The sequence below is a fragment of the Talpa occidentalis genome, unplaced genomic scaffold (assembly GCF_014898055.3).
Source record: "Talpa occidentalis isolate TD23 unplaced genomic scaffold, MPIMG_talOcc4v2.1 talOcc4.14, whole genome shotgun sequence".
NCBI classification, from domain to species: domain Eukaryota; kingdom Metazoa; phylum Chordata; class Mammalia; order Eulipotyphla; family Talpidae; genus Talpa; species Talpa occidentalis.
The window spans coordinates 90,084,681-90,108,279 of NW_023601433.1; the positions used below are offsets into that span (position 1 = coordinate 90,084,681).

Below are 23,599 nucleotides of genomic sequence, written 5' to 3' on the forward strand. Positions count from 1 at the left end.
CCGCCGCCTCCTGAGCCGCCCGGGTCCTCCGGGCGGGCACCCTGCCGCAGCCAGCCCCTCGCGGGCGTCCAGCCCCATCCCCCAAGGCTCGCGGGGCCCTCGGGGTGCTCCTAGCACCTGTTCACGCCGCCCCTGCCCGCTGTGTGTGGGAAAGCCTGACGCCGTGACGCGTCTTCGGGTAGTTTTCTCTAAGGTTTGATTCAAGCTGGCACCCTCCATCCAGACACGAGTCCCCGCCCGGCAGGGGCAGCCGCTGCGAGTGCCGGGCACCCCACAGTCTGCCTCACTCCGCCCCAGGGCTCTGGGCGCCCCTCCTGAGCAGCAGCCCGTTCCCACACCTTCCGTGACCCCTGGAGCCTGGCTCCTCCGGGTCTGCAGGCGAGGGGGGTCTGACTGCTGCTGGTGGCACCGCCAGCCCCCCCACCCCCTGGGCTCTGGGTGTCAGCCCCCCCCAGTCCTCAGCCTCAGGGCCCCGGTTCGGCCCCCAGAGGCCCACACCCAGCGGGTTCTCCCTCCTGGCTGCAGCGGCAGCTCAAGGGCCCCACTGCCGAGGCCTGTGCCAGCCCGGGAGCCGGCTGTGGGCAGCAGGGTGACCCCGAGCTGGTCACGACCCCCTCAGGAGGGAGCCCCCCGGGCAGCCAGAGCCTCTGCGTGCACGTGCAGGAGGGGGGTCCAGTTTTGCTGCCTAGAAAAGCGTCTAAAACAAAATGCGGCCGAAACAGTGTTGCATAAAATAACAAGTTTTATTTCTATAAAATATCTGACACGCTGCGCACGCGCGCACACCCACACAGTCCGGGGCTCGGCGCGCCTGGCCCCCACAGCGCCGGCCCCTCAGCAGGGTGTCTGGAGCCCCGGGGAGCCCGGCCTCGCACGTAACCCTCCACGAGTCACGGGAGAAAGGCAGTCTGGAAAGTGTATAAAGAGTAAAAACGGTTTGCGGGTGAACGAGAGTTACAAAAGGGGCCGCCGAGGCCTGGGGGGCGCTGCAGGCGCGGTCCGAGGGCGGAGGAGGGCGGCCCTGCGTGTGCGGGGCGGGGGCAGAGATGGCGCCGCGGGCTCGACCCAGCAGCGGCGCTTCTCCCGGGTCGGGGAGCCGAGGAGGCGCGCGGCCGGGCGGGCGCGAGGTGGGGCGGGCGCGGGGCGCGGCGGACACGACACACACGAGTGCACACTGCGGCTTTATTGAGCACAGACCGGGCGTCGGGAGGCGGACGCGGCGCCGGCCCCCCGCAGGCGGCCAGGGCGGTGAGGCAACAAGCGTGGGGGGCGGAACCGGTCCTCTCGGGCGCTGGCCACCCCCAGGCTGCGTCCCAGGCGGGGCGAGCCCGGGGCGCGCGGGCCGGGAGCGCCTCTGGGCCCCGGCGCCAGGTGCCAGGCCCGGGCCCCGGCGGGCACACGGCTGTCCTGGCCCGGCCGCGCGGGCGTGCAAAGTGCATTCTCTACGGGGTGGGGGGGCTAGCAAGGGCTTGAGTCACGAGAGCCCTAGTTGGGGCGTAAGGGGAGCGACAGGGTTGGAGGTTGTCCCGCCGCAGGGTCATTTCACCGCGCCCAGCCTTTTCAGCAGTTTCTTGCCTTTGGAAAGCAGCCCCTGTTTCCTTCTCGAGGCCCTTTCCCTGCCTCGCCCGGGACTACCAGTACCCACAGCGGACGTAGGTGACCCCGAATGGAGCTGGGCTGTGGGGGGCGGCGCGCTCCTTGCTGTACCTGAACCCTCAGGAGGAACCTGGTAGGTACATCGTGAGAGTTTAGTGAGGGCGTGCGCGCCGCAACCCTCCGCTCGGCGACCCCCACCCCGGAGGAGCACCAGGGACCCCGCGCAGCCGCCCCCTGGGCCGGCCCGGCTCCGGGAGGGTGGCCGTGGCCGGCGAGAGCGGGCCGGCCCTGACCGCAGGCGCCCGGGCCGGGCGGCACAGAGGCCCGCCGCGGGGCGTGTCTGGAAACTACGTGGCCCCCCGGGCCCGCCCCTGCCAAGGCGCACTGCGGGGCGCTGCGGATGGCGCGGGGGCGGGGAGAGGAAAACTAGCTCAGCCTTGACTGCCAGCCGGGAAGCTTAAGGCCCGCGCGGCGGCTGCGTCCGCTCCCCGGGGCGGCGGGGCTCCCCACGCGCCCCTTCCGTGGCCCGGGGCTCCGCGCGCTGTGGCGGCCGGACGCGCCCTAGGGCTGCGCGGCTCCGGCGGGCGCCGTGCCCGGCGGGGCTTTAAGCTGCTGGGGCTGGAAGCCAAGGCCTAGTCTCACGGAGAACACCTGCCAAGCGTCCCGAAGCGCACCCGGAGAGACCATCGCGCTGCCGCCGCCCTGGGCCTCCGCCGGCCCGCATTGCATTGCCCCGCGCCGCGGGGCGCCCCGACCCAGCACGTGCCCCAGCCCGCGGCCGGCGCCTGTGCCTTAAAGGGGGGTGTCCTGGTAAACGTGCGAGGTTGTGCTTTTCCAAGAGGGGCTGACAATGCAATGTGGGCCGAGGCGGGAGCGGACACGGGGACACTCGCCGCGGGCACGGACCGTCGGCCTCTAAGAAATATGTCCCCAGGGACGGCCTCAAATCCGCTGCCGCGGACGCTGGGAGAGGAGCCCGCGCCGCCGGCCCGGTCGCGGGGCCCCGGGAGCATCAGGCCGGCACTCCGGGCCCAGCGGCCTCGAGAGACATATTTCTTATTCCCGCAGCCCCACAGCGACCCCGAGCCCGCCGCGTCCGGCCGCCAGGGAGCGGAAGCTGGTATGGCTACGGGGTCTTCGGTGGCCACTCACGTGAAGGCTACGGGGCCTGCTTAGGGTGTGAAATGAACACTCTTCTTCTGTTTCCAAGCAGATGAGCAAAGAAATAAAAATACACACATGAACACAGGCTATAGGAAACCCGCGGCGATGAAGGAAAAGAAAGATGAGGCTGACCATGAGTGTTCCCTGGCGGTCACCGCGGGCGCTCTGGCCTCGGCCACGACCCTGCGCCCCGGGGGGGGCGGCGGCGCCCTGCTCGGCGCCCAGCCTCGGGCTTTCGGGCTCAAGCCCCATGGACGGGCAGAGAGAACTCGGGGTCTTTGTGTTCCGGCCCCCGGTGGGGGAGACCAGGCGGAGCTGCGGGGCGCTTGGCGCGGGGGTGGGCGCAGGGGCCCCGCGGGGACCACTTACCCTCTTGGCCTTGGCGCGCGCTGGGGCGTCCTGGGAGTAGTGCGAGGGCGCGTCCGACAGGTAGACCTCCACGTCGTCAGGCACCTCCTCCAGGAAGTTGGAGGGCACCAGGCCCTTCTGCCCGTTCAGCTCCCCCTGGAACAGCGCAGAGGTGAGCGGCGCGGCCCCCGGAAGCCCCGTCTGCACCGAGCCAGGGTGCGCACCAGGCTCGGAGCGGGCGGCCGCAGGAGAACCCCGAGGCGCGAGTGCCTCCACACCGCCTGGTCACAGCGCCCGCCCCGGCCCAAGGTCCGGCAGCCCACCCTGGGGACCGCCTCCCTCAGGGGTCCTCAGCCCTGCTGCGCTCGGCGCCCCGACCCACCGGGACACGGTAGGAGGCCAGGTGACTCCCGCAGGCAGGGCTGGAGCCCGCCCGCTCGGCCTCCCGGTGAGCGTGACGCCAGGAGGCCCCGCTGCCCCCGAGACTGCTGCGCCCTCCGTGCCCGCCACACACCGCGGCGAAGGGCGCTGCCGCCTGGGCCTCTGGGCCACCGCCTCGCGCAGAGTCTGTCCCCTCCCAGCCTGAAGCGGCCGCCCGAGATGCGAGACGAGGGCAGCGCACAGCGCCCGGGTGACAGCGGGGCGGGTGCCCGGGGCCGAGGGGTGTCCAGAGGCCCCGGCCCTGGAGCTTGGCAGCAAAAGCCCAGTGAGAACGGGCAACCGGCGAGCCTGCACAGGGACCCACGAGGCCACGGAAAGGCGCCCGAGCCACCGCCCAGCAGGAGACAAGGCGGGGCCGCGAGCCGCCAACTCCGTCCGCTCAAGAAGGCTCTGGAGCCCCACCTCGGGCGAGGCGCTGCGAGGCGGAGAGGCGGCCTCTGGGCGCTGCTGCTGGAGTGTGGACGGGGAAGCTGCGCGGTGCCCGGGCGGTCACCCGAGGCCGGGAGACCGGCCGCACGGACACAGTCGGGGGGCGGGGAAGACACCCAGGCGCGAGGGCCACCCGCCGCCGCCGCCTTTGCCTCCCTAGCAGAAGCCGAGCACCTAGGCAGGGCGGGCTGGAGCCACCTCGAGGCGCGTCCCCCCAGGGCTCCCACCGCCACCAGAGACCACGGCCAACCGCTGTCCTGGCCACGTTTTCAAGCGCGAGCTCGCGGCTGCATTTACTTCCACTTTGGGCGCCGGAAGCGCCCGGCAGGCGGGAGGAGGAGCCGGGAGGTCAGGCGGATGCTCAGCCAGCCGAGTGCCCGGACAACCTCGGGGCCCCCGGGAGGGGCCGGGAGGGGGGGTGGGAGGAGGCAGGAAGCTCAAAAACTTACGTAGTAAAATCCATCTTCATCGATTTCCCCGAAGACGGTGATGATGTCCCCCGTGCAAAACGTCAGTTCAGCCTGTGGCGGCGACGTGGAGTTAACAGGGTTTTCCTGGGCAGTCATCGCCCCGAAAAGCCAGTGCTCGGCCTCCTCACAGCGGTGGTCGCCCTTCCCTGCCGAGCGCTGACCTCCGCGTCCAGCCAAGCGAGGCTGCCCCGGGGTCACCAGCTCAGCAGGTCCCCAAGGGCCATGAGGGTCAGCGATGGGGGCTCTCCACCCTTCCACCGGGTCAAGTCTTTAAGCCTCGGAGGCCAGCAAAGCGCAGAGCCCGGCGGACCTGGCTGGGGCGCAGGGCCTCCCTAGACACCCCTGCACTGAGCATGCGAGTCTCCTGAACCCCCAGACACCCCAGCGTGCAAGCCTCACGCCCTGAAACCCTTGCACCAAGGGCGCGAGCTTCACGCGCCCCCAGACACCCTCGAAGCGCATGCGAGCTTCATGAACCCCAAACGCCCCCGCACCGCGCGTGCACGCCTCACGCCCCCGACACCCGCACCGTCGGCTCCGGGCGCGCGCCCGGGCCCCGCCACCGCCGCGGGCGGCCGCTCCTCCGTGTCCGGCGGCGGCGTCCGCCGAGCCCCCCGAACCCCGGCGCCGGGGCGCGCGCACCTCCACGTCCACGTTGGGCGAGCTCTCGCGGGGGTCGTAGTCGTACAGCGCCACCATCCTGCCCGTGCACGCCGAGGGCCGCCGGCCGCGCCGCCGCTCCGCTGGGGGGGCAGGGGGTGGAGTGACGGCCGCGGGGTGCCCGCCCCGCCCCCCCGGGCGCCCCGACGACTTCCGGGCGCGCGGCCGCGGGGAGCAGGGCCGCGGGAGCAGGGGCGCCCCTGGAGGCGGGCGGGCGGGCGCGCGGCGGCCCCGCAGCCCCGCCTGGGGAGGAGCCCGGGCGCCCGCAGCCGCCCCCCGCCCGCCGCGCCTCCCTGCGGGGAGCCCCGCCCGCCCAGAGGCAGCCCCGCGGGGCAGGTGCCCGTGGCCTCCAGGAGCCGCGCCCCGCCTGACCCGACAGCCCGGAGGGGCAGCCCGGGGGGACAGCCCGGAGGGGACAGCCCGGAGGGGACAGCCCGGAGGGACAGCCCGGAGGGGACAGCCTGATGGGGGAGACCGGAGGGACAGCCCGGGGGACAGCCCGGGGGGACAGCCCGGGGGGACAGCCCAGGGGACAGCCCGGAGGGACAGCCCGGAGGGGACAGCCTGATGGGGGAGACCGGAGGGACAGCCCGGGGGGACAGCCCGGGGGGACAGCCCGGGGGGACAGCCCAGGGGGACAGCCCGGAGGGACAGCCCGGAGGGGACAGCCCGATGGGGGAGACCGGAGGGACAGCCCGGGGGGACAGCCCGGAGGGGACAGCCCGGGGGACAGCCCAGGGGGACAGCCCGGAGGGGACAGCCTGATGGGGGAGACCGGAGGGACAGCCCGGGGGGACAGCCCGGGGGGACAGCCCGGGGGGCAGCCCGGGGGACAGCCCGGGGGGACAGCCCGGAGGGGACAGCCTGATGGGGAGACCGGAGGGACAGCCCGGGGGGACAGCCCGGAGGGGACAGCCCGGGGGGACAGCCCAGGGGGACAGCCCGGAGGGACAGCCCGGAGGGGACAGCCTGATGGGGGAGACCGGAGGGACAGCCCGGGGGACAGCCCGGGGGACAGCCCAGGGGAACAGCCCGGAGGGGCAGCCCGGGGGACAGCCCGATGGGGAGACCGGAGGGACAGCCCGGGGGACAGCCCGGGGGACAGCCCGGAGGGACAGCCCGGGGGGACAGCCCGGGGGGACAGCCTGATGGGGGAGACCGGAGGGACAGCCCGGGGGACAGCCCGGGGGGACAGCCCGGGGGGACAGCCCAGAGGGACAGCCCGGGGGGACAGCCCGGAGGGGACAGCCCGGGGGACAGCCCGGGGGGACAGCCCGGGGGGACAGCCCGGAGGGGACAGCCCGGGGGACAGCCCGGAGGGGACAGCCTGATGGGGAGACCGGAGGGACAGCCCGGGGGGACAGCCCGGGGGGACAGCCCGGAGGGGACAGCCCGGGGGACAGCCCGGGGGGACAGCCCAGAGGGGACAGACCGGGGGGACAGCCCGGAGGGACAGCCCGGGGGGACAGCCCGGAGGGGACAGCCTGATGGGGGAGACCGGAGGGACAGCCCGGGGGGACAGCCCGGGGGGACAGCCCGGGGGGGCAGCCCGGGGGGACAGCCCGGGGGGACAGCCCGGAGGGGACAGCCCGGTGGGACAGCCCGGGGGGACAGCCCGGAGGGGACAGCCCAGAGGGACAGCCCGGGGGGACAGCCCGGAGGGGACAGCCCAGAGGGACAGCCCGGGGGGACAGCCCGGAGGGGACAGCCCGGGGGGACAACCCGGGGGGACAGCCCGGAGGGGACAGCCTGATGGGGGAGCCCAGAGGGACAGCCCGGAGGGACAGCCCGGGGGGACAGCCCGGAGGGGACAGCCTGATGGGGGAGACAGCCCGGAGGGACAGCCCGGAGGGGACAGCCCGGGGGGACAGCCCGGAGGGGACAGCCTGATGGGGGAGACCAGAGGGACAGCCCGGGGGGACAGCCCGGAGGGACAGCCCGACCTCGCCCGCGGCGCTTCCCTGCGAGGCCCGCAGAGCCCGCCCGTGCGCGGGGTCACACTCCCTGCCGCGGGGATCCCCCGGCACCGCCCCCGGGGCGCGGCACTTGGGGCGTCCGGGGCCCGCGCCCTCTGTCTGGCTGTTCTCGGGGCTGCACTCGGAGCCCACTGTCCGGCCCCGCCGCGTGGACGCGCGGCCCCCCCCTCCCGACGTGGGCCCGCCGCCCGCCCCCGCCCCCGCCCCCGCGGAGACCGCAGGCCGCCCGCCCCCGCCGCCTCACCGGCGCGCGCCACCGGAACCCCGATTTTGACCGGAGACGGGAGCACCCCAGGCCCAGGGGCGGCGCTCGGGTTGGTGCGCAGCCCCGAAACCGCCGCCTTCTTGGTGCCCCACCCCGGGGGTCGGTGCCCCGACAGCACGGCCGCGGGCTGGGGGGCGCCCTGGGGGGTGCCCGCGCCGAGCCCCGACACGTGACTGCACTTCGGTCGGGGCGGCCAGCCAGGCGCGAGCTGCGACCTGACGGGCGCGCAACGGCCGCCCAGCCGCACGGCTGAAAACGGTCCCATCGGAGCTGTGGGCGGGGCACCCCAGAGGCCATACCGGGGGGCCTGGCGCTGCCCCCCAGGGAGAGCCGCCAGAGGGCCTGTCAGGGGTGGGGCCTCCGCGCTGTCTCCCCAGAGCCCAGCGGCCCGGCCGCGTCTCAGCTGCTCGCGGCGGCGCCCGCACCCCGCACCCCACAGCCGGACACGGCGCCGGCCCCTCCTCAGGCCGGCGGCCTCACTGCTGGCCAGGGCCGGCCGGACTCCTGGGGGGGCCCGGCTCCTGGGGGCCCGGCGGCCTCCCTGACGCTCCGGGAGAGGCAGCCGCCGCGTGTGAGCGCGTCTCCCTGTCTGTGGCTGCACCCCAGGGTGGCTGCGCCTGGAGCCCCAGGTCTCCGGCAGCGGGGTGCACGGGAGAGCCCCCCGACAGTGGGGCCCTCTGTCCCGCCCTGTCCTGCGTGAGGCTTGAGCCACAGGCCCTGCCGCGCGGGGCTGTGCGGCTGCAGCCCCGGCTCTGGCTTTCGGCCTTCGGCTGTGTGGCGTCGCCCTGGCCCCGGAGCGGAGCAGGTGGCCCTTCCGCCCTCCCGCCCGGCCTGCTGCCTCTGTCCGCCCCGCCTCACGGGCAGTCCACCCGGCAGTCCGTCTGCTCCGGACGCGCCGCAGCCTCCCCCGCGCTCCCCCGCGCGGCGTGGCCTTCTGCCTGCGGCGGGCCGGGAGCAGAGGGCTCGGTGCCCAGCCGGGTTCCACGCGGCTGCTTAGCGCGCGGGTCCTCCGGGCTCTGGGGAGAAGGGGAGATGGCGGCGGCGCTCCAGCCGCACCGGACACGCCGTCTGCAGGTTGGCTCCGGGAGGTCCCCGACCTGGGGGAAGCGCCACGCCTCCGGGGAAGCAGAGCCCGCGGGAGCCAAGGCGCAGCCCCACCAACACCCCCGAGATCCCCAGTGTCCCCAGCGCCCCTCCTGCTTGGGGTGTCTGCCAGGGCCGCACCCACACCCAGGCGCCCTCCAGTGTCAGGCTGCGCCCCACGGCCCACGGCTGAGGAGGGCCCATCCTGGGCCGGCCGCTTGCCTCCGCCCCTCCTACCAGGCCCCCAACCCACCAGAGGCCCCAGCCCTGACTCCACCCCGGGAGTGGGTTGCAGCGTGTGATTGGTGGGGACACGGCTCAGCCCCGACCCCGGGCGTGCAGCTGCTGCGACGGTGCAGCCCTGGCCCGCAGGCAGCCCGCGCGGGCGCCTCCTCACCTATTTTCTCCACCGGCGTGTTGAGCGGGAGGAAGCCCTGGCGGAGCAGCTGGCCCACCATCTCCTCGTCGTCCGCCTGGATCTCGGAGACCATGTTGCAGGGGATGAGGCCCAGCCGCGCGCACGTCTCCCCGCGGTAGAACCCGTCCGCGTCTTTGTCCCCATACACCTGGGGCCACGGGAGCAGTCAGGCACCGCCACCGCGCCCCACCCGTGCCCCCAGCACCCCGCCCCACCCCGGGGACCTGCCCGGGCACTCCCTGCCCCCGGAGGGCCTGCCTCAAGGACCCCAAGCCCCCACCTTGATGACCTGGCCTTCTTTAAAGGGGAGCTCCTCTTCCGCCGCATCGGGGTTCGGGGACATGGTGAGGGGGTCGTAATCAAAAAGAGCCACGAAGACCCGGGCGGGCAGCTCCTCGGCGCCAGGGTCGGTGTCCGACTCCTCGTAGAAGTCCGGGGAGAGCCCCTCCCGCCCGCCGTAGTCATCTGCAGCGCGGGGGGCAGGGGGAGAGGTGGGTGCCACGGGCCCAGGAGCCGGGTCCTGCTGCTCGCGCTGCGGTGGATGGGGAGGGGCGGCGGCCCAGCCCGGGCCCGGACCGTCTCTCAGAAGAGGCTGCACGGGCTCGGCCCTCCGGGTACTTACTGGAGGGACCAGAGTCTCCATCTTTGTAAATGGGGGGGGGGCAGTTTTCTTAAATTTAGGGGCCCAGGGGATGCTGAAAGTGTGGGGCTTCTGTTTCCCGGTGCACACGCCGCTCACTACAGACGCATTTAGGAGGCGTGTGTCCTGCAGACTCAGACCCCCCCAGGAAAGGAGACGGCGCTGCAGGGCCGAGCGCGGGGTACCCCAAGACTAGGCTCTTGCCAGGAGCCAAAGCCCGGTGCTGACCGCCGGCCCCACCTCCCGCGGCTACCGTGAGCCCCGCTGGGGGAGCTGCGGGGCTCACACCACCGTCCCTTTGAAAGCGCCGTAGGCCCCTGTGTGTCGCTCGCCGGCCCCACCGGCCCTCCTGGCAGGCGGGCCCCGCCACCCCGTGGCCCCACACCTGAGGGCTCGGGCTTGCCCACGATGCTTGCCACCAGGGCAGGCCCCGTCTGCCCACTTGACCCGGCTGCAGTGCCAGAATTCCCAAAAGGAGTCAGGACTCGGGTCGCGGGCTGGAGGGCCGGGTGCCTGGGGTCCTCCTCCCGCAGGTCCCGCTGAGCCGCCCTGGCCCCTATGGGCCTAGCCAGGTGCAGAAGGCGCGGGGCACGAGGCCAGCGTGGTCTTCTGCCAGGCCCAGGCCCGGGCGTGCCGCTGCGGCGCCCGCCTGCACGGCAGCAGGTAACTGAACACCCCCGTTTGGCCCAACACGCCGTTCCTTACGCCCCTTGCAGTGTTTCGCTGAAGCCGGGGGCGCGAGAGGGAGGCCCACTCACCGATGGCCGGGCCGGCCGCCGGCCGGGCCCGCTGGGCACCCACGCCGCCGTGGGAGAGCCTCCGGCCCACGGGGTCCGCCCTGTCCGGCCGGCCGGCCGCTGCCGGGTTCCCGAGGATCTGGGGACACAAGCGGAGCCAGGCGTGAGCGTCGCCGCCTCAGGGAGGGACGGGTGAATCAGCCAAATCAATCAACTGAGAAGCAGAAGCTCTAAAGGCAACTAAACTTAGCTTTTAACTGAAAGGTTAGCTGATTGACCTGGAAGAGAGAAAAGCTGTTCACCCCAGGCGCCCCGTCGTCTACCGCGGAGTCGTTGGGCAACACACGGGTGGGGGTGACGGTGTTTGTGGCTGCTCAGCTGCCGAAGCAAACACTCGGGGCAAAGCGAGGGCGGCGTCGCTGGGGCTCGGCCCCCCGGCGCAGCCTCACCTGTCCCAGCCCGGCCCGGCCTCCTCCGCCGCAAAGGGGCGCACCTGGGGCCGAGCTGTGTGGGCGGCTCCCGGAGGCTCAGACACGCGTTTCTGCGCGTCATTGGCTCTGAAACTCCAGGTGACATCGCGGCCCTAATCTGAAGACCCCCGTCATTTTCGGGGCTCACCGAAGGGCTCCCCGGACGGCTAAGTCTGCCTTTCGTTTCTTTACACGACAGGCGGGACTCGTCTAAGAGAATCCGAGCGAAGCCTCCAGCTCGCTGGTGGGTAATTTGAGCCAGAAGTTCTCGGGGACACAGGGAACGAGCCGGGCTCGGAGCTCCAGACGTGCTTGTTGCAGGCGGGGCACGGGGTGCGGGCGCCCCGCGGCGCGACTCAGCGGGTGACAGATCGGCGCCCTCTTGCGGACAGAGCGCGAGCAGCGCCGGCCCGGGCCGAGCGGGCTCACCTGTCGTCATGGCAAAGCTGCGCACGACGGGAGCGAGTGTTCTGGAAAGAGGACACAGCGCAGAGGTGCACGGGGCCCGGGCCCCCGCGCCTGCATCCACTAGCCAGCCTGCGGGGCGGGGCGGGCCGCCCGGGGCTGAGAGGCGAGGCTCATCCTGAGCCGGCGGCGGAGGCGGGCTGCGGGGGCCGAGCAGAAGCCGCCTCGCCCGCCATCCTTCCCCGCTCTGCGCCCGCGCCAGGCCCGGGGGAACAGCCTCGACGACGGCGCCGTCGTCAGTCCCTCAGGTGCGTTTTGAGAAAAGTAAGTGTGGCCAAACGTGGGCCGTCCCGGCTCAGCTAACCCTTAATTAAAATTTAGATTCAGTTGTCCTTTATGAAAGCAGCCAGCCCCGCCGCCGGGCTGGGGGTGGTTATTCTACAGCAAGGGAAAGGGGCCCCGCGGGCCGGGCGGCCGGGAAGCAATGCGGTGTGAGAAATCAAACGCGCGGGAAGAGGCAGCAGCGCCGTGCCGGGATGGAGATGGAGAAGGCGGTCGGCAAGCGGAGGTGGGCAGAGGAAGGCGGCACGCACCCCAGGGCCTTCCGCGGCCCGGGCGGGGGCAGGGCGGCGCGGCCCGCTGCCCTGCGGCCCGGCGCTCGGTCGCCTGTCCTGCACGCCTCCCGCGCAGCGCCCGGCCCCGGGGGCGCGTCCCAGCCATCCTTCCCGGGGGCGGGTCTCTCGGGGCCGGGCTGGGCGTCATCGCTCCTGACGACGTCGCCGGGGCCCCCTGGCTCCCCAAAGTCCTCTTCGACGCTGCTCTGTCGGGTCAGCGTGCGCCGCCGGGCCAGCAGCGGCCGCAGGCCCCTCCGGCAGGGGCAGGGCCCCGGGCCCGGGCCGCACAGGGAGGCCGGGCGGCGGACACTAAAGCGCGACTCCTCCTCTTCGCTGCCGCAGTCCAGGCCGCTGTCCGGGCTCCGGGGGGCCCAGCGGCCGAAGCGGCCGCTCCTGTCCTCCAGCGGGGCGTCCTCGGCGTGGGAGCCTGCCCCCGGGGCCCTGGGCGTGGCCGGGAGCCAGGAGCCCCGTGAGACCGCATCTCCCCTGCCAGGCCGGGCGGGCCTGTGGGTTCGGGCCCGGGGGCGCCCCCTGCGCCCGGTCTATGCCACAGCTCCCAGGGCTCCCCGTCCTCCTCGGCTACCTCAGGGATACTGAACAGCTTCTTGCTGTGCTGGGCCGGGCGGGGGTGCTCGGGCTGCTCCAGGAAGCTGCCGTCGGGGCCCAGGGCCGGGAGCAGTCCTGGGGCGCGTGAGGACAGGGGCGGGGTGTGAGAGCGGCCGTGAAGTGGGGGCGTGGGAGGAAAGAAAACACAGGATTAGTCTCGAGGCACATCTGGGAGGGCATGCTCTGCGGGCTCTGGAATGAAAACAGAGTGGATTAAGGGGTGCCGGTGGGGGGCAGAGCAGCACGGACAGCACCCCAGAGCGGCCCCTGGGGAGCCAGAGCAGCACCAGCGCACTGGGCCGAGGGAAGTGGCGCCAACCAGCCCAGGCAGAGGAGGAGGCTGGGCGCTGACCGAGACACCTGTCCGAGCCTCGGGGGTCTGCACCCACGGCCTGTCAGCTGCACCCCCAGAGCTCAGGAAGCAGCGGTCCACAGGCCTTTGGACAAATCCCAAAAGACAACACCTGTCCGGCATGGCTGCCCCTCGGCTCTGCTGCTGCACCCGTGCCCCTTTGGCCCCTCCTTCCTGTCGCCTGGCTCCTGCCGCCCTGGACCCCACACAGAGGGCCCAGTGTCCAGGGGCCCGAACCCTCGCCGCCTCGGTGCCTGCTGAGCCCAGGCTGTCTGCCTGTCTGCCCTCCAGGGACTGGGCAGGTGTGGAACCTTGCACTGCTGGCTGAGGCCTGGCCTGGAGCAGCCCCCACATGCCTAGCCAGCACCGGCCAGTGGGAGTGGACAGTCATCATCTTGCCCCTCGGCTCCTGCTCCGCCTGCAGAGGCTCCCAGTGCCCCTGACGCACATCCGGGGACCTTCAGCACTGGCTGCCCAGCCCTCCTGGCCACACGCTTCAAGCATGGGTGCAGGAGAAGGGACTGGCCAGGGTGCCTCCCAGACCAAAAGTGGGCACCAGTGTACCAGCCCTGCAGCCGCTCACTGCTCCCGAGGGGACACTGAGCCCAGGCACCAGGTCCTGGGATTTCTAGAGAACTGGAAACCAGGCGGTCTCTGCACCCCTTGCTTCTTAAGCTGAAAGTGTGTGTGGGACCAGGAAGGCCCTGCTGTCCCTGCCCTGCCCACCGGACATCTGCACGGCTGTTCCCAGGGGCCTGTGGCTGGGGCTTGGCCGTGCTTGGTTTCGAAAGGCGCATGTTGGCCTCCTGCCAGGCTCGTACCGGGAAGGCCCACCCCACCTGCAGTGCAGGTGACCACCGGCTCGCAGACACTCCCAAGCAGCTCTGGCTTTGGGGGCAAAGCGTGGGGGCTCCGGGTGAGACGGCACCCCTGCACTCTGCACCAGAGGAAGCTCGCGCCTTACTCTGCCAAGAACGGTCGGTGGCTCCTGGGAGCGGGGCGCGGGTCAAGCGGCCGAGGCCAAGCGGCCGGTGTGCTCTGGGGATGCGCACAGCCCCTTGGCCCCTCCTGAGAACACGGCTCTTCTCCGTGTGAGCAGCCCCGCGGGTGGCCTTCGTCCACACTCACAAGGCAACAGCACTCCAGAGAGATGCGTGCCTGGCGCTTCCGCCCGCGGCCCCGGCCGCTGCCTGGCCAAGGCCCCACCCTCAGGCCCCGGACGGCAGCCCCGGGCTCGCGGGCACCGCCCCAGCCTGGCGCGGAGGAGATGGACTCGCAGCCTGGCGAGGTCTGTCACCGCATCAGTGGCGGCCCAACGGCCCCAGCCAGTCCCGCCCGCCCGCCGCCCCTCGCCGTCCCGTCAGGTGAGGCCCGCCGAGCAGGGCTCGCATCGTGGGTGGAAGCTGTGGCTCCAAGCCCCCGGCCCCAGGAGCACAGCGCTGTCCCCAGCCTCCCTCCCCGCCCCAGCGCCCTTGGAGCCTCCACTGGCGCCTTCCCAGAAGCAGCTCCGCGCACCCCCGTCCTCCCTCGGGCACAGAGCGCTGGGCCGGGCTGAGTGGCCCGTTCAGTGCCGCAGGGAGCGGCTGCCCCAGGCCACAGGGGCTCAGCCCACACCCAGGCGGCAGAGGCGGCTCGGGGAGCCCCAGCGCAAGCTCCACAGTGACACGATCGGCCCCCAGACGTGGGTGGAGACCAGCTGCCCCTCGGGCCGGCCGGGGCCTGGGAGAGGACGCCTCGGGACGCCGCAGGGAGCCACTGACCTTGAGGGCGTTGTGGGACGTGCCGCTGGGCCGCCTCCGGCCGCCGTCCTCCAGCGGCATCTCCGAGTACAGGTCCTCCTCGTCCTCCTCCAGGATGTCGGAGAGGTCAGAGCCCCGGCTGCTCTCCGTGTGCTGCTCGTCGCCGTGGCAGCAGTGCGGCTGGTGAGAGAGGCGTGTGGGAGCCGCGTGGGGCCCACTCCCTCCCTGCCCCGCTCGGCTGCATGAGCCCTGCGTGTGCACACGCGTGAGTGGCCACTGGGGAGGGCGTGTGCAGGCGTGTGAACACCGTGTTGAGCAGTGTCTGCGTGTGCGCTTCATGGCTGTGTGTCGTGAGCATGTGGGTGTGGGTGTGCGAGCTGCTCACTCCCAAGGGGAGCTCAGAGGCCACAGGTGCAGAGCCCTGGCCCTGGACAGAGCCCCGAGGCTCAGCGACACTACGGGTGGCCACCCCAAGGCACCGTCAGCGCCCGGCAGGCCGGCCAGCAAAGGCTGCAGCTGCATCCGTGTGCAGGGGCTATGGGCCCGGGCACCACACGTCTGTGCCTGGGTCGGGGCTGGAGCTCAGTGTGGGCAGGAGCTGCCTGGGGGTGGGGTGGCTGGAGGCTCCCGCAGACCCCTGGACACCAGGAGCCCCAGAACATACAGCCCCGCCTGCTCCTGGCCACGGCGCCTGCCAGCCCAGCCCCACCCAGCAGCGTTTCCGCAGTGCCCAGCCAGGACAGGCAGCTGAGCAACCCAAGCTGTGTGGCGTGAGCCGCTCTGCCTGGCGCTGCTGACCATGGCTGCCACAAGACGACGCGCATCGCATCAGGCACCTGCTCTCGGTGGCTGGCCCCAAGGACACGGGCGCCTCGTTGTTGTCCCTGCCGGCGGGGGTGGGTGGCCAGGGCTGGGGGGAGACCCTCCATCGGGCACAGGGCAGGAGATGTGGCGTGCACAAAGGCCAGGCTGGGTCCAGGGGCTCCCGGTGGAGGGAAGGCTGGGACAGGCACATGTGCATCACTGGGGACCAGTGGCAGCCGTGCAGGCGAGGCAGCGTGGCCCCTGATCTCCCGTGGGTGTCGGCTGCCCGTCCCGTGGCGGAGGGCGGTCCCCATCCAGGAGGAGTGCCAGCAACCACTCGCAGTGACCCACCACGACGGCTGGGCCAGCCCGGGACCCCTCCGCGGAGCACAGGCCTTGGGGGCCCACCCAGGGCTGCTCCTTGGGGAACATGTGGCTTTGCTCTTGGGCCTCATCGGGCTCACCGCAGGCGAGGCTGACAGGTGCCTGTTGAAAGTATGTGGCGTGTGCTGACAGCTGCATGCCTGGCAGGGGCACGCTTGACACGTGTGCTGGCAGGTGTGTGCTGGCAGAGGCCTGCTTTCCTGGGCTGGGGCACGGCACTGGGCAGCTGGCGGGGGCTCTGGGCGAGACACTCACTAGAGAGGATCCGACGAAGGGTCTCTTCCCCCAGCAGACCACCTGCCCCTCCGCAAACACCCACCCCCAGTTTGGCTCACGGAAGAGCCCCTCCTGGTCCTGGCCGTCAAGGCCGCCACTCCATGTGGGTCTGCAGCACTAGGAGAACCGCCATCACTCCTCACAGCAAACAGGCAGGCACCCCTCTTTATCAGCACAACAAAGGAGACCTACTGTGTGCAAACGCGCAGACTCAGCGGCCACAGAGGCGGCTCTGCTCCCAGGGCTCTGGGCGGGGGCCCTGAGCGCCGCGGTCCCTGCCAGGTCACGCTCTCCCAGGGGAGGGGTGTGGGCCCGTCTCCTCGCCGGGCAGCCCAAGGTTCCAGGAGCGGGGACCCAGCCTGCCGGCCACGATGCGACCCTACAATGGGGCCTCGACGCCAGGGGCCTGCGCAGGGCACGGACCTCACCTGGAGCCGGCCCCCTGGCTAGAGCAACAAAGGGCTTTGTTCCGGCCGCTGGGCTGTGGCGTTGGCCGTCCCAGCAGACTTAGCCAACGTGCCACAGAAACCCACTTTCCCTCGTGGCCAGAGCCCCGACCGTCTAACAGGGAGTCAGCAAGGGCTCCCAGGAACCCGCGGGAGGGCTCGAGGCCCTGGTCTGCCCAGAGGCATGTGGGCAAAGTCTGGTGTGGTTTCTGGAGAGCCCCCTGTCCCAGTGAAGCGAGTGAGCCCCAGGAGAACAGCCCCTCCCCCCTCCCCAGGGGCTGCCACATGAGGGTGTGATAGCTGGAGCCCTGGCAGCCACTTTGTGCCACGAGACAGTTCTGCGCCAGACCCAGGGGGCCCGCGGCGGTCACTAGATGTCTTTGTTCTTCCAGCTGCTAATGTTAGACAGTTTGGTTTTCTGTCACGGTGAGTGCAGGGACACTGACTGAGGCTTACGGGTGAGGACACTGCCGCCATGGGCACTCCCCACGGGGCTTTGTGAGGCAGCCAAGGACGTGCCCCCACCTCGTATGTCCAGTGAGGCCTCGCGTGAGTGTGCTCAGGAAAGGGCCAGGCCCTCTGAGGCATCCCCAGGTTAGGACTGGCCAGGCAGGCCCCATCCCTGACCCTCCAGCCGTCCAGCCTGTATCCTTGCTGTCACCCAAGGACACTTCCAAGGGCCCGTGGTGACAGCGGTCACCTGGGCGGAGCAGAAGTGGGGGGTGCGCTCGCTTCACCCCAGCACGGGGCGGTTTGCCAGTAACGGCCAAGAACAGGGCTGTGCTGTCCACATGGAGGCCAGAAGGCTCCCTGGCTGCCCCCAGGACGGCGCCCGGATGCGAGGGCGAATCGTCTGGCCAGAGCCCGCGGGACCCTGGGCAGCGCAGCCCCGCCTGGCCCCTCACCTGCTCACCTGCTTGCCCAGCTCCGAGCCCCGCAGGAAGTCGTCCACCGAGGTGCCCCGGCGCGGGGGTTCCGGGGAGCAGTAGCCATCCTCCTCGTCAGAGTCGGCGTAGCGCCCCGAGCTCCTCTCCAGGAACACGCTCCTCTTCTCTGACTTGGAGGAGACAGGGCCGGGTGACCGGATGGGAGGGCGGCGGGGGCCTGCCGGCCAGCGGAAGACTCCAAGCTCCAGGGCTGCAGGGCCAGGGCTGCGGGACCCCAGGACACGGGGCGGGTGCCAGAGGGGCCCCTGCATCCGCGGCGGGGCCGGGGGCGGCGCCTTACCCTGCTGCTCTCGGCCACTCTCTGCGCAGCCTCCCGGGCCATGGCCTTGGCGACGGAGGTGGACACGGGGGCCCCCTGGGGCTGCGGCAGGATGCGGCTGGGCGAGGGCGAGCGCCGCCCGGGGCCGGCGGGCAGCTCCAGCCTGCGCCCGTGGGCAGGGGGCGCCCGGCCCTGCTCCCAGCCCTCGTTGGCCCGGGCGTGGGGACCCAGGTGGTCATCTTTGGTTTCGGGGGCTCCGGCACTTGCTGATGGCTTCGGCATGGGCACAGCTCTGGGGTGGGGCGGTGGAGGCACCAGGAGGTCGGGAGGGATGGCAGCAAGGGCAGAGTCCACCGACTCCCCCTGCGCAGAGAGGGTCCGCACAGTCAGGGCCTTGGCGTCCAGGCTGTGCAGGCGGGCCAGCTCCACGGCCGTGCTGTCTGCTGTGGGTGCGATGAGCTCAGCCACCTGCACGCAGAGAGGGCAGCTGCCAGGCTGCCCAGCAGCTGCCACTGGCCCAGGCGCTGGGCCAAAGGAAAGGGCAGCCCTGTTCTGGGGACAGACCCTGCGGGGCGGTGCCGTCCTGCCCACGCTCTGGACCCGGCGCCCCGGAGGGCCATGGCTGGGGGCGTGGGTGGGGGTCCACCCGCCGGGCCGCGGGCACTGGGCGCAGGGGAGGGAGGCAGGCGGGGGGCCGTGGTCCAGGGGTGAGCCCACACACCCGCTGGCCTTTGGCGAACACCCCGTAGCCCGTGACGCTGGCCCCGTTGGACAGGCCGGCGGCCGTCAAGGTGGGCGGCTTCCAGGAGACCAGGACGGTGGCGGGGGTGGCCCCGGCCTGCACGGAGACGTCCTGCGGGGGAGCCGGGGGACCTGGGGGCAGAAGGCAGGCAGGCTCAGGCAGCGCCGGGGCCGGTGAGCGGCCCAGGTCACCTCACCTCAGAGGAGACAGTCCTTAGAGGCGCCGGACAGCGGCTGGGGTGGGCGAGGGCGGAAGGCGGGAAGGCGGCAGCAGGCCAGGCTGTCTCCCCACTGCGGCGAGCCAGGGGCACAGGCCGCGCCTCCCCACCCCACTCCAGGGGAGCAGGGCCCAAGAAGACGCCCCACCCTGCCCTCCCCCAGCACCCCCTTCCCTGGACTTGAGAGACCCAGGGCCCCGGGGCGGCGGGGGCTGGCGCATGCACAGAGGCCCCCGCCAGGACAGCGAGCGCCGGGCTGACGGCCCGCACCCGGAGGGGCTAACTCGGCATAGCCTGGGATCACGTCCCGCCCCGGGGGCTCCAGGAGGAGCAGGACCCCCTCTGCACGCTGCTGGTCGCGGCCCCAGTCTGAGGGTGCAGAACCCCGGTCCTCTCGTTTGAAGGCAGATGGGTCTCACGCGGGGGGCGGGTCTGAGGCTCCAGGCTGAGCCAGCACCCTGGCGGCCTGCAGCACCCGCAGAAGGAGAGGAACATGCAGGCTGGGCCGTCCCCCACCCACCCGCCCCCAAGACTCCCAGGGGGCGCGTGCGAGGGGTTGCCGGCCTCTTCCCGTGCAGAGGAGAGGAGTCTGGGCCGGGTGCAGGGAGCCCAAGAGCACATGTGGGGGCTGTCCTGCCTCACAGACCCACGCAGCTGGGATTAGCTGTCGGCCCTCAGGGAGCTGGGTGGACGGCCCTGGACCTGGACACAGGAAGCGGCCGCCCCCAGCCCTGGCGTCCCCCTGCCTCATGCAGGATGAGCCCCTGGTGATGCAAGTGCTGACAGTCTCTCCAAACCACAACCAGGCCCCCCACGCATGCCTGAGCCTCTGGCCGGCTCCTTGGGCGCTCCAGGCGTGTGGACGGGACGCAGCCCCTCCCCCGCCCCAGGGCGTCCGCGAGGAGGCGCACCTGCGGGCAGTGTGGAGAACTCCACGAAGGCCTCCTTCTTCTCCCTCTGCTCCAGGGGCAGCTGCCAGGGCATCTGGTGGGGCTTGGCCAGGACCTTGACCTTGTAGGCCATGTTGGGCCTGAGATTGAAGAACTGGTACTTGTACCTGGCGGCCTTGACCATGTCCAGCTCCTCCTCATTGAGGAAGATCACGTGGCTGTAGTTGCTGTTGGTGGGCAGCCAGGACAGCTGGGCGGAGATCTGCGTGATGTTATCCACGCGCAGGTGGGAGGGCGCCACCACCACGTCCCTGCCCACCAGCAGCGTGCACCGCAGCTCGTCCGAGCTGCCCCGGCTGGTCACGCACTGCACGGAGATGCGGTGGGTGCAGGCCGCCAGGTTGAGCTTCTCCACCAGGGCCTTGGTCCTGCTGCCCAGGGCCAGGCTGAGGCGGGGCTCCGCGTCCACCAGCACCGTGTAGCTGCTCACGGCGCCCCAGCCCGGCGGCACGGCCGGGGGCTCCCAGCCCACAATGACACTTTTGGCGAGTTGTTTGATCAGGGTGATTTTCCGAGGGTAAGGCACGGTGTCTTCTCCGGCGTCGTCGAGGCTCACCTCCGGCGCCCCCGTGTCAGCGGGGACACCCAGGTCCGTGTGCGTGGGCGAGTGCAGGTCCAGAATGCGCCCCCCCTCCAAGCCCAGCCCCGAATGGTTGATGAGGTTCTGGTCCTGCTCGCTCCCCAGCGTGCCGGCCAAGCGGGACTCGCTGTCCTGGACAAAATCCACGAAGTTGGACGGTACCAAGCCCCTCTGCCCGTCCAGGAGCTCACCTGCTGGGACAGCACAGCCGCGTCACTGAGCGCTTCGGGGCAGGGCTGCCCTATCATAAGGCCTCGACTCTTCCCGGCCCAACCCAGGCCAGGCGGAAGGGAGAGGCCGGCCTTCATTGAGGGTGCACTGGAAATGCAGCCGGGGAGCTGAGGGTGGTGGTGCGGACGGGGCAGGTGGTGGTGAGGATGACTGACGTTACCGAGCACTTGCCGTCCCCAGGCCCTACTCTAACCACTCCCCAGCTTCTGTTTGTACCAAAAAATCTAAAACGATGAAGCAAACCCTCTAGGATGTTGATGTATGAAGCTTCTGGTGCCGTCACGTGTTCAAGGTCAAAAGATGACGAAGATTTAGCATTCTGGGGAGGGGATTTCACATTTCCTAATTTCAGATCGTGGGGGATGACCACGCGGGGCGGTCAGCAGGTGGGGCCAGACAGCGCCAGGTTAACCATGGGCACCCTCTGGGGTGAGAGCCTCTCTCGTGGGGGGTCACTGGGACAGGGGGAGGGCACCTGGGCAGCCGGAATGAGCAGGAGCGGACACCCTGGTGACAGGGCTGCGGCCCCGAGCATTGGGAATGGCATCTGGGAGGCTCCGTGGAGACTGAGATTCCAGAACACCCAGTGAGCGCCGGGGTCTGCTCGGAGTTAAAAACTGGACCCCCCCCTCTCCCCATCATCCCCAAGGGGAAAAGCTGGTGACTCCGAGACCAGGAGGGTCACAGAGCAGAGAACTGGGGCCAGCAGGAGTGAGGGTCCTGGCCTGTCGGGAGACCCTGGGCGCCCTCCACGTGCTAACAGAGACCTTCGTAGAAGCCGTCCTCGTCCATGTCCCCGTAGATGTACAGGTACTTCCCTGCCGTGAGGGGCAGCTCAGCCTCCGGGTTTTCGTTCGGCCCATCGAAGGGGTTGTAGCTGAGGAGAAAGCAGCCTTCGTCAGCAGGCACCGGGGACCCCATGGGGTCCTCCCTGCCGTTGGGGCTGGCACCCTCTCCCCGCCACTGGGAAACCACGCTCAGGGCGTGCCCCGTGTGTGCTGGGAAAGCTCAGCAGCGTGCCTCTGATGACTCACCCCAGATTTCAAACAAAGACCATCTGAAAACAAGCGGCAGTGTGGGAGTCTCTGCATCAGATGATGCATTTATGGATCCGCTATTTCTGTTCAAACCTGCCTGTGCTGCCAGAGCTACACATTTCTAAGTTAATAAGAAAGTCAGCTCTGTAGCATGTCAATATGACCATCTAGCCATGGCGGAATCACACTACATGTCCCATTTCCTGATTTGTGTGCTGCTTACCCTTTGCAGTGCAGCACAACTATCCTTCCATCTCATGAGATGGTCGAGCAGCACCTTTTTGATGGGTGTATAATTTTCCACTGACTAGATGGACCTGCTTCGTTGACCCAAGTTCCAAGCAGTTCCTGAGGGGATGCCCGATGGAACTGCTGTTGCCCCTCACTTCGGCTCACACAATCAGCGCTACTTCACACGTCCACATAAACGTCCCTCAGGCTCCACCCACTCTCCCTGAGGGCAACAAGTCCCTGGGAAGTGCGTGGGTTTGGCTAAAAGGACCTGAGGAATGGTCTCATTTGATCTCCCCTCCCCCAGGAGAAGGCACCCCACATTCTCAAGTCCCCAAGATGTTTTTTGAGGTCATGTCCAACTTGCAGATAAAACATCAGTCAGACGGCCTTCTTGTTGACCAGCTAACTAATTATAAGTAACAGAAAAAGCCTCAAAAAGAAAACCCACGCAGCAGCAGTGCTGATGGGGGGAGTGACAGTCGTGTGCCTTCAAACAGGGTCAAGGGCCCGGCAGGCCCAGCCGGCCAGCATGCTCCTGTGCGGGCTCCGCTGGGACACCAGGACGTCTCGGTGAGGAAAGCAGAGCCAAGGGAACACCTACCCCACACGCGCCATGTTTACTGTGTCACAGGAACCGCCCCCGCTTTAATGGCCGGGTGACAGGAGGACCTGCCACAGGCTCAGCTTGAAGCAGAGTCCGGCCTCCCGACCTCCAGGCAGCCGAGCCTCGCCGCTCCCACCATCCCTCACTGTCCATGCCCACAGGTCTGACCGAGGTGCCAGGTCAAGCCCGGGGCCAGCAACACACAGCAGGAGCACCGGGGGACGGGGAGGAGCGTGGCTGCCTCCTGCAGCGGGAGCAGCACATGCAAAGGCCCGGGGGCAGGGAAGGGGCCCCCAGGAGCTGAGAGGCTCCCCGATACCCGTGGGGAACAGGATCTTTACAAACATGCCCAAGTTAGGTGGGGTCCTCCTGGGGTGTGGGGGGCCTGATCCAGAGCCGGGGGTCTTTGTGAAAGAGAGACCTCTGGACCAGAGCCGCTTTCTGGTGTGTTTAGCCTCCCGGTGGACAGACGGCTGGGGGGGCCCGAGCAGGGAGGCGCCGCGTCTCCTACCTGTAGCGGGCGACACACAGGTGGACCTTCCCTGAGTATCTCTGCTTGGAGCTGCTGGGACTCCGGTCATTGTCCATCTACGGAAGACACGAGGGACTAAGGGGGCCCAGAAGCCTGAGGGCACTCTGCCCCGCCCCGCCCCAAGCGCATCTGAGCAGAGGAGCGCCCCGCTGCGGGCTCCCGGGTGACAGGGAAGGGCTTTCCCAGGAAGTCCTCTCAAGCCAGACCCTGCCAGGCTCGGGGACGCGTGGGGGGACAATGGCCCCTCTGCTCCCCGGGGCTCAGCTCAGGAGGAAGAGCCAGGGTGTCAGGACCTGCCTGGGGGCCCTGCCTGGAGAGGGTGACAGGGGGCTCGCCCCCCAGCCCCCCCATGGTATCTCCTGGCCCCACAGCGGCCCAGCTGGGACAGGAAGGGCTGGGAGGCAGGTGGGGTGTCGCCTGTGCTCCAGGAGCGGGTCCCCAGATGGACGGCACTCACGTCTGCTTCAAATCTGCATCTTGGGCTGCTGGACCTGGACAGAAAGGCAGGCCTGGCGGACAGTGGTGAGTCTCCAGGGAGCGGGAGGGGCCCGATGAGGTCCCTGGTCACAGTGGGGCCCCCCACCGTGCTCTCGCGGCCTGCGGAGTGGGGCCACTGTGAGGAGGCACCGCCACCCCAAGCCTGCCCCAGCCACGGCCCTGGGCCAAGCGCCCATCCTGGGCGGTCTGGACTCTGGTCTGTGGGCAGAGGGGCCCACGAGGCGCTGCTACCTTTGCCGAAGGAGGCGGCGAGTCCGTTCATGAAGTGTGGGAAGGGCTTGTCGGGGGGCGCGGGCACTCCCAGGGGGGCCGGCGGGAGGCTGCCCAGCAGGTCGGTGGTCCCGGCCCGCCGCAGCACCTCCAGGCCCCGGGACAGCAGGCTGAACTGCTCGCTCTGCGCGCGGCACTGCTCCTCCAGCTCCCGCACCCTGCTCTGCGCGGAGAG

General features: G+C 70.6%; 1 protein-coding gene across 6 annotated transcripts in view; it reads right to left on the reverse strand.

Annotated features, from left to right (window-relative positions):
* Window positions 1–719: 719 nt before the first annotated feature.
* Window positions 720–23,599, reverse strand: part of RIMBP2 (RIMS binding protein 2) — a 35,995-nt gene continuing 13,115 nt past the window's right edge. Inside the window, exons 4-20 of one of the 6 annotated variants that reach the window (XM_037511330.2) lie at window positions 23,386–23,587; window positions 23,114–23,253; window positions 22,636–22,712; window positions 21,017–21,126; window positions 19,400–20,209; window positions 18,251–18,402; window positions 17,551–17,997; window positions 17,237–17,380; window positions 14,435–14,593; window positions 10,249–10,366; window positions 9,131–9,315; window positions 8,830–8,998; window positions 5,091–5,191; window positions 4,428–4,499; window positions 3,130–3,264; window positions 2,749–2,795; window positions 1,689–1,726 (exon numbers count right to left, since the gene is read on the reverse strand). In XM_037511330.2, the coding sequence (XP_037367227.1) occupies window positions 2,769–2,795; window positions 3,130–3,264; window positions 4,428–4,499; window positions 5,091–5,191; window positions 8,830–8,998; window positions 9,131–9,315; window positions 10,249–10,366; window positions 14,435–14,593; window positions 17,237–17,380; window positions 17,551–17,997; window positions 18,251–18,402; window positions 19,400–20,209; window positions 21,017–21,126; window positions 22,636–22,712; window positions 23,114–23,253; window positions 23,386–23,587 (3,048 nt within the window). In that variant the 3' untranslated portion in view covers window positions 1,689–1,726; window positions 2,749–2,768. Of the gene's footprint in view, window positions 909–1,401; window positions 1,727–2,350; window positions 2,796–3,129; window positions 3,265–4,427; window positions 4,500–5,090; window positions 5,192–8,829; window positions 8,999–9,130; window positions 9,316–10,248; window positions 10,367–12,239; window positions 12,398–14,434; window positions 14,594–17,228; window positions 17,381–17,550; window positions 17,998–18,250; window positions 18,403–19,399; window positions 20,210–21,016; window positions 21,127–22,635; window positions 22,713–23,113; window positions 23,254–23,385; window positions 23,588–23,599 lie in introns of those variants that run through there. The other 5 variants (XM_037511331.2, XM_037511333.2, XM_037511329.2 and 2 more) reach the window with 5 other exon arrangements.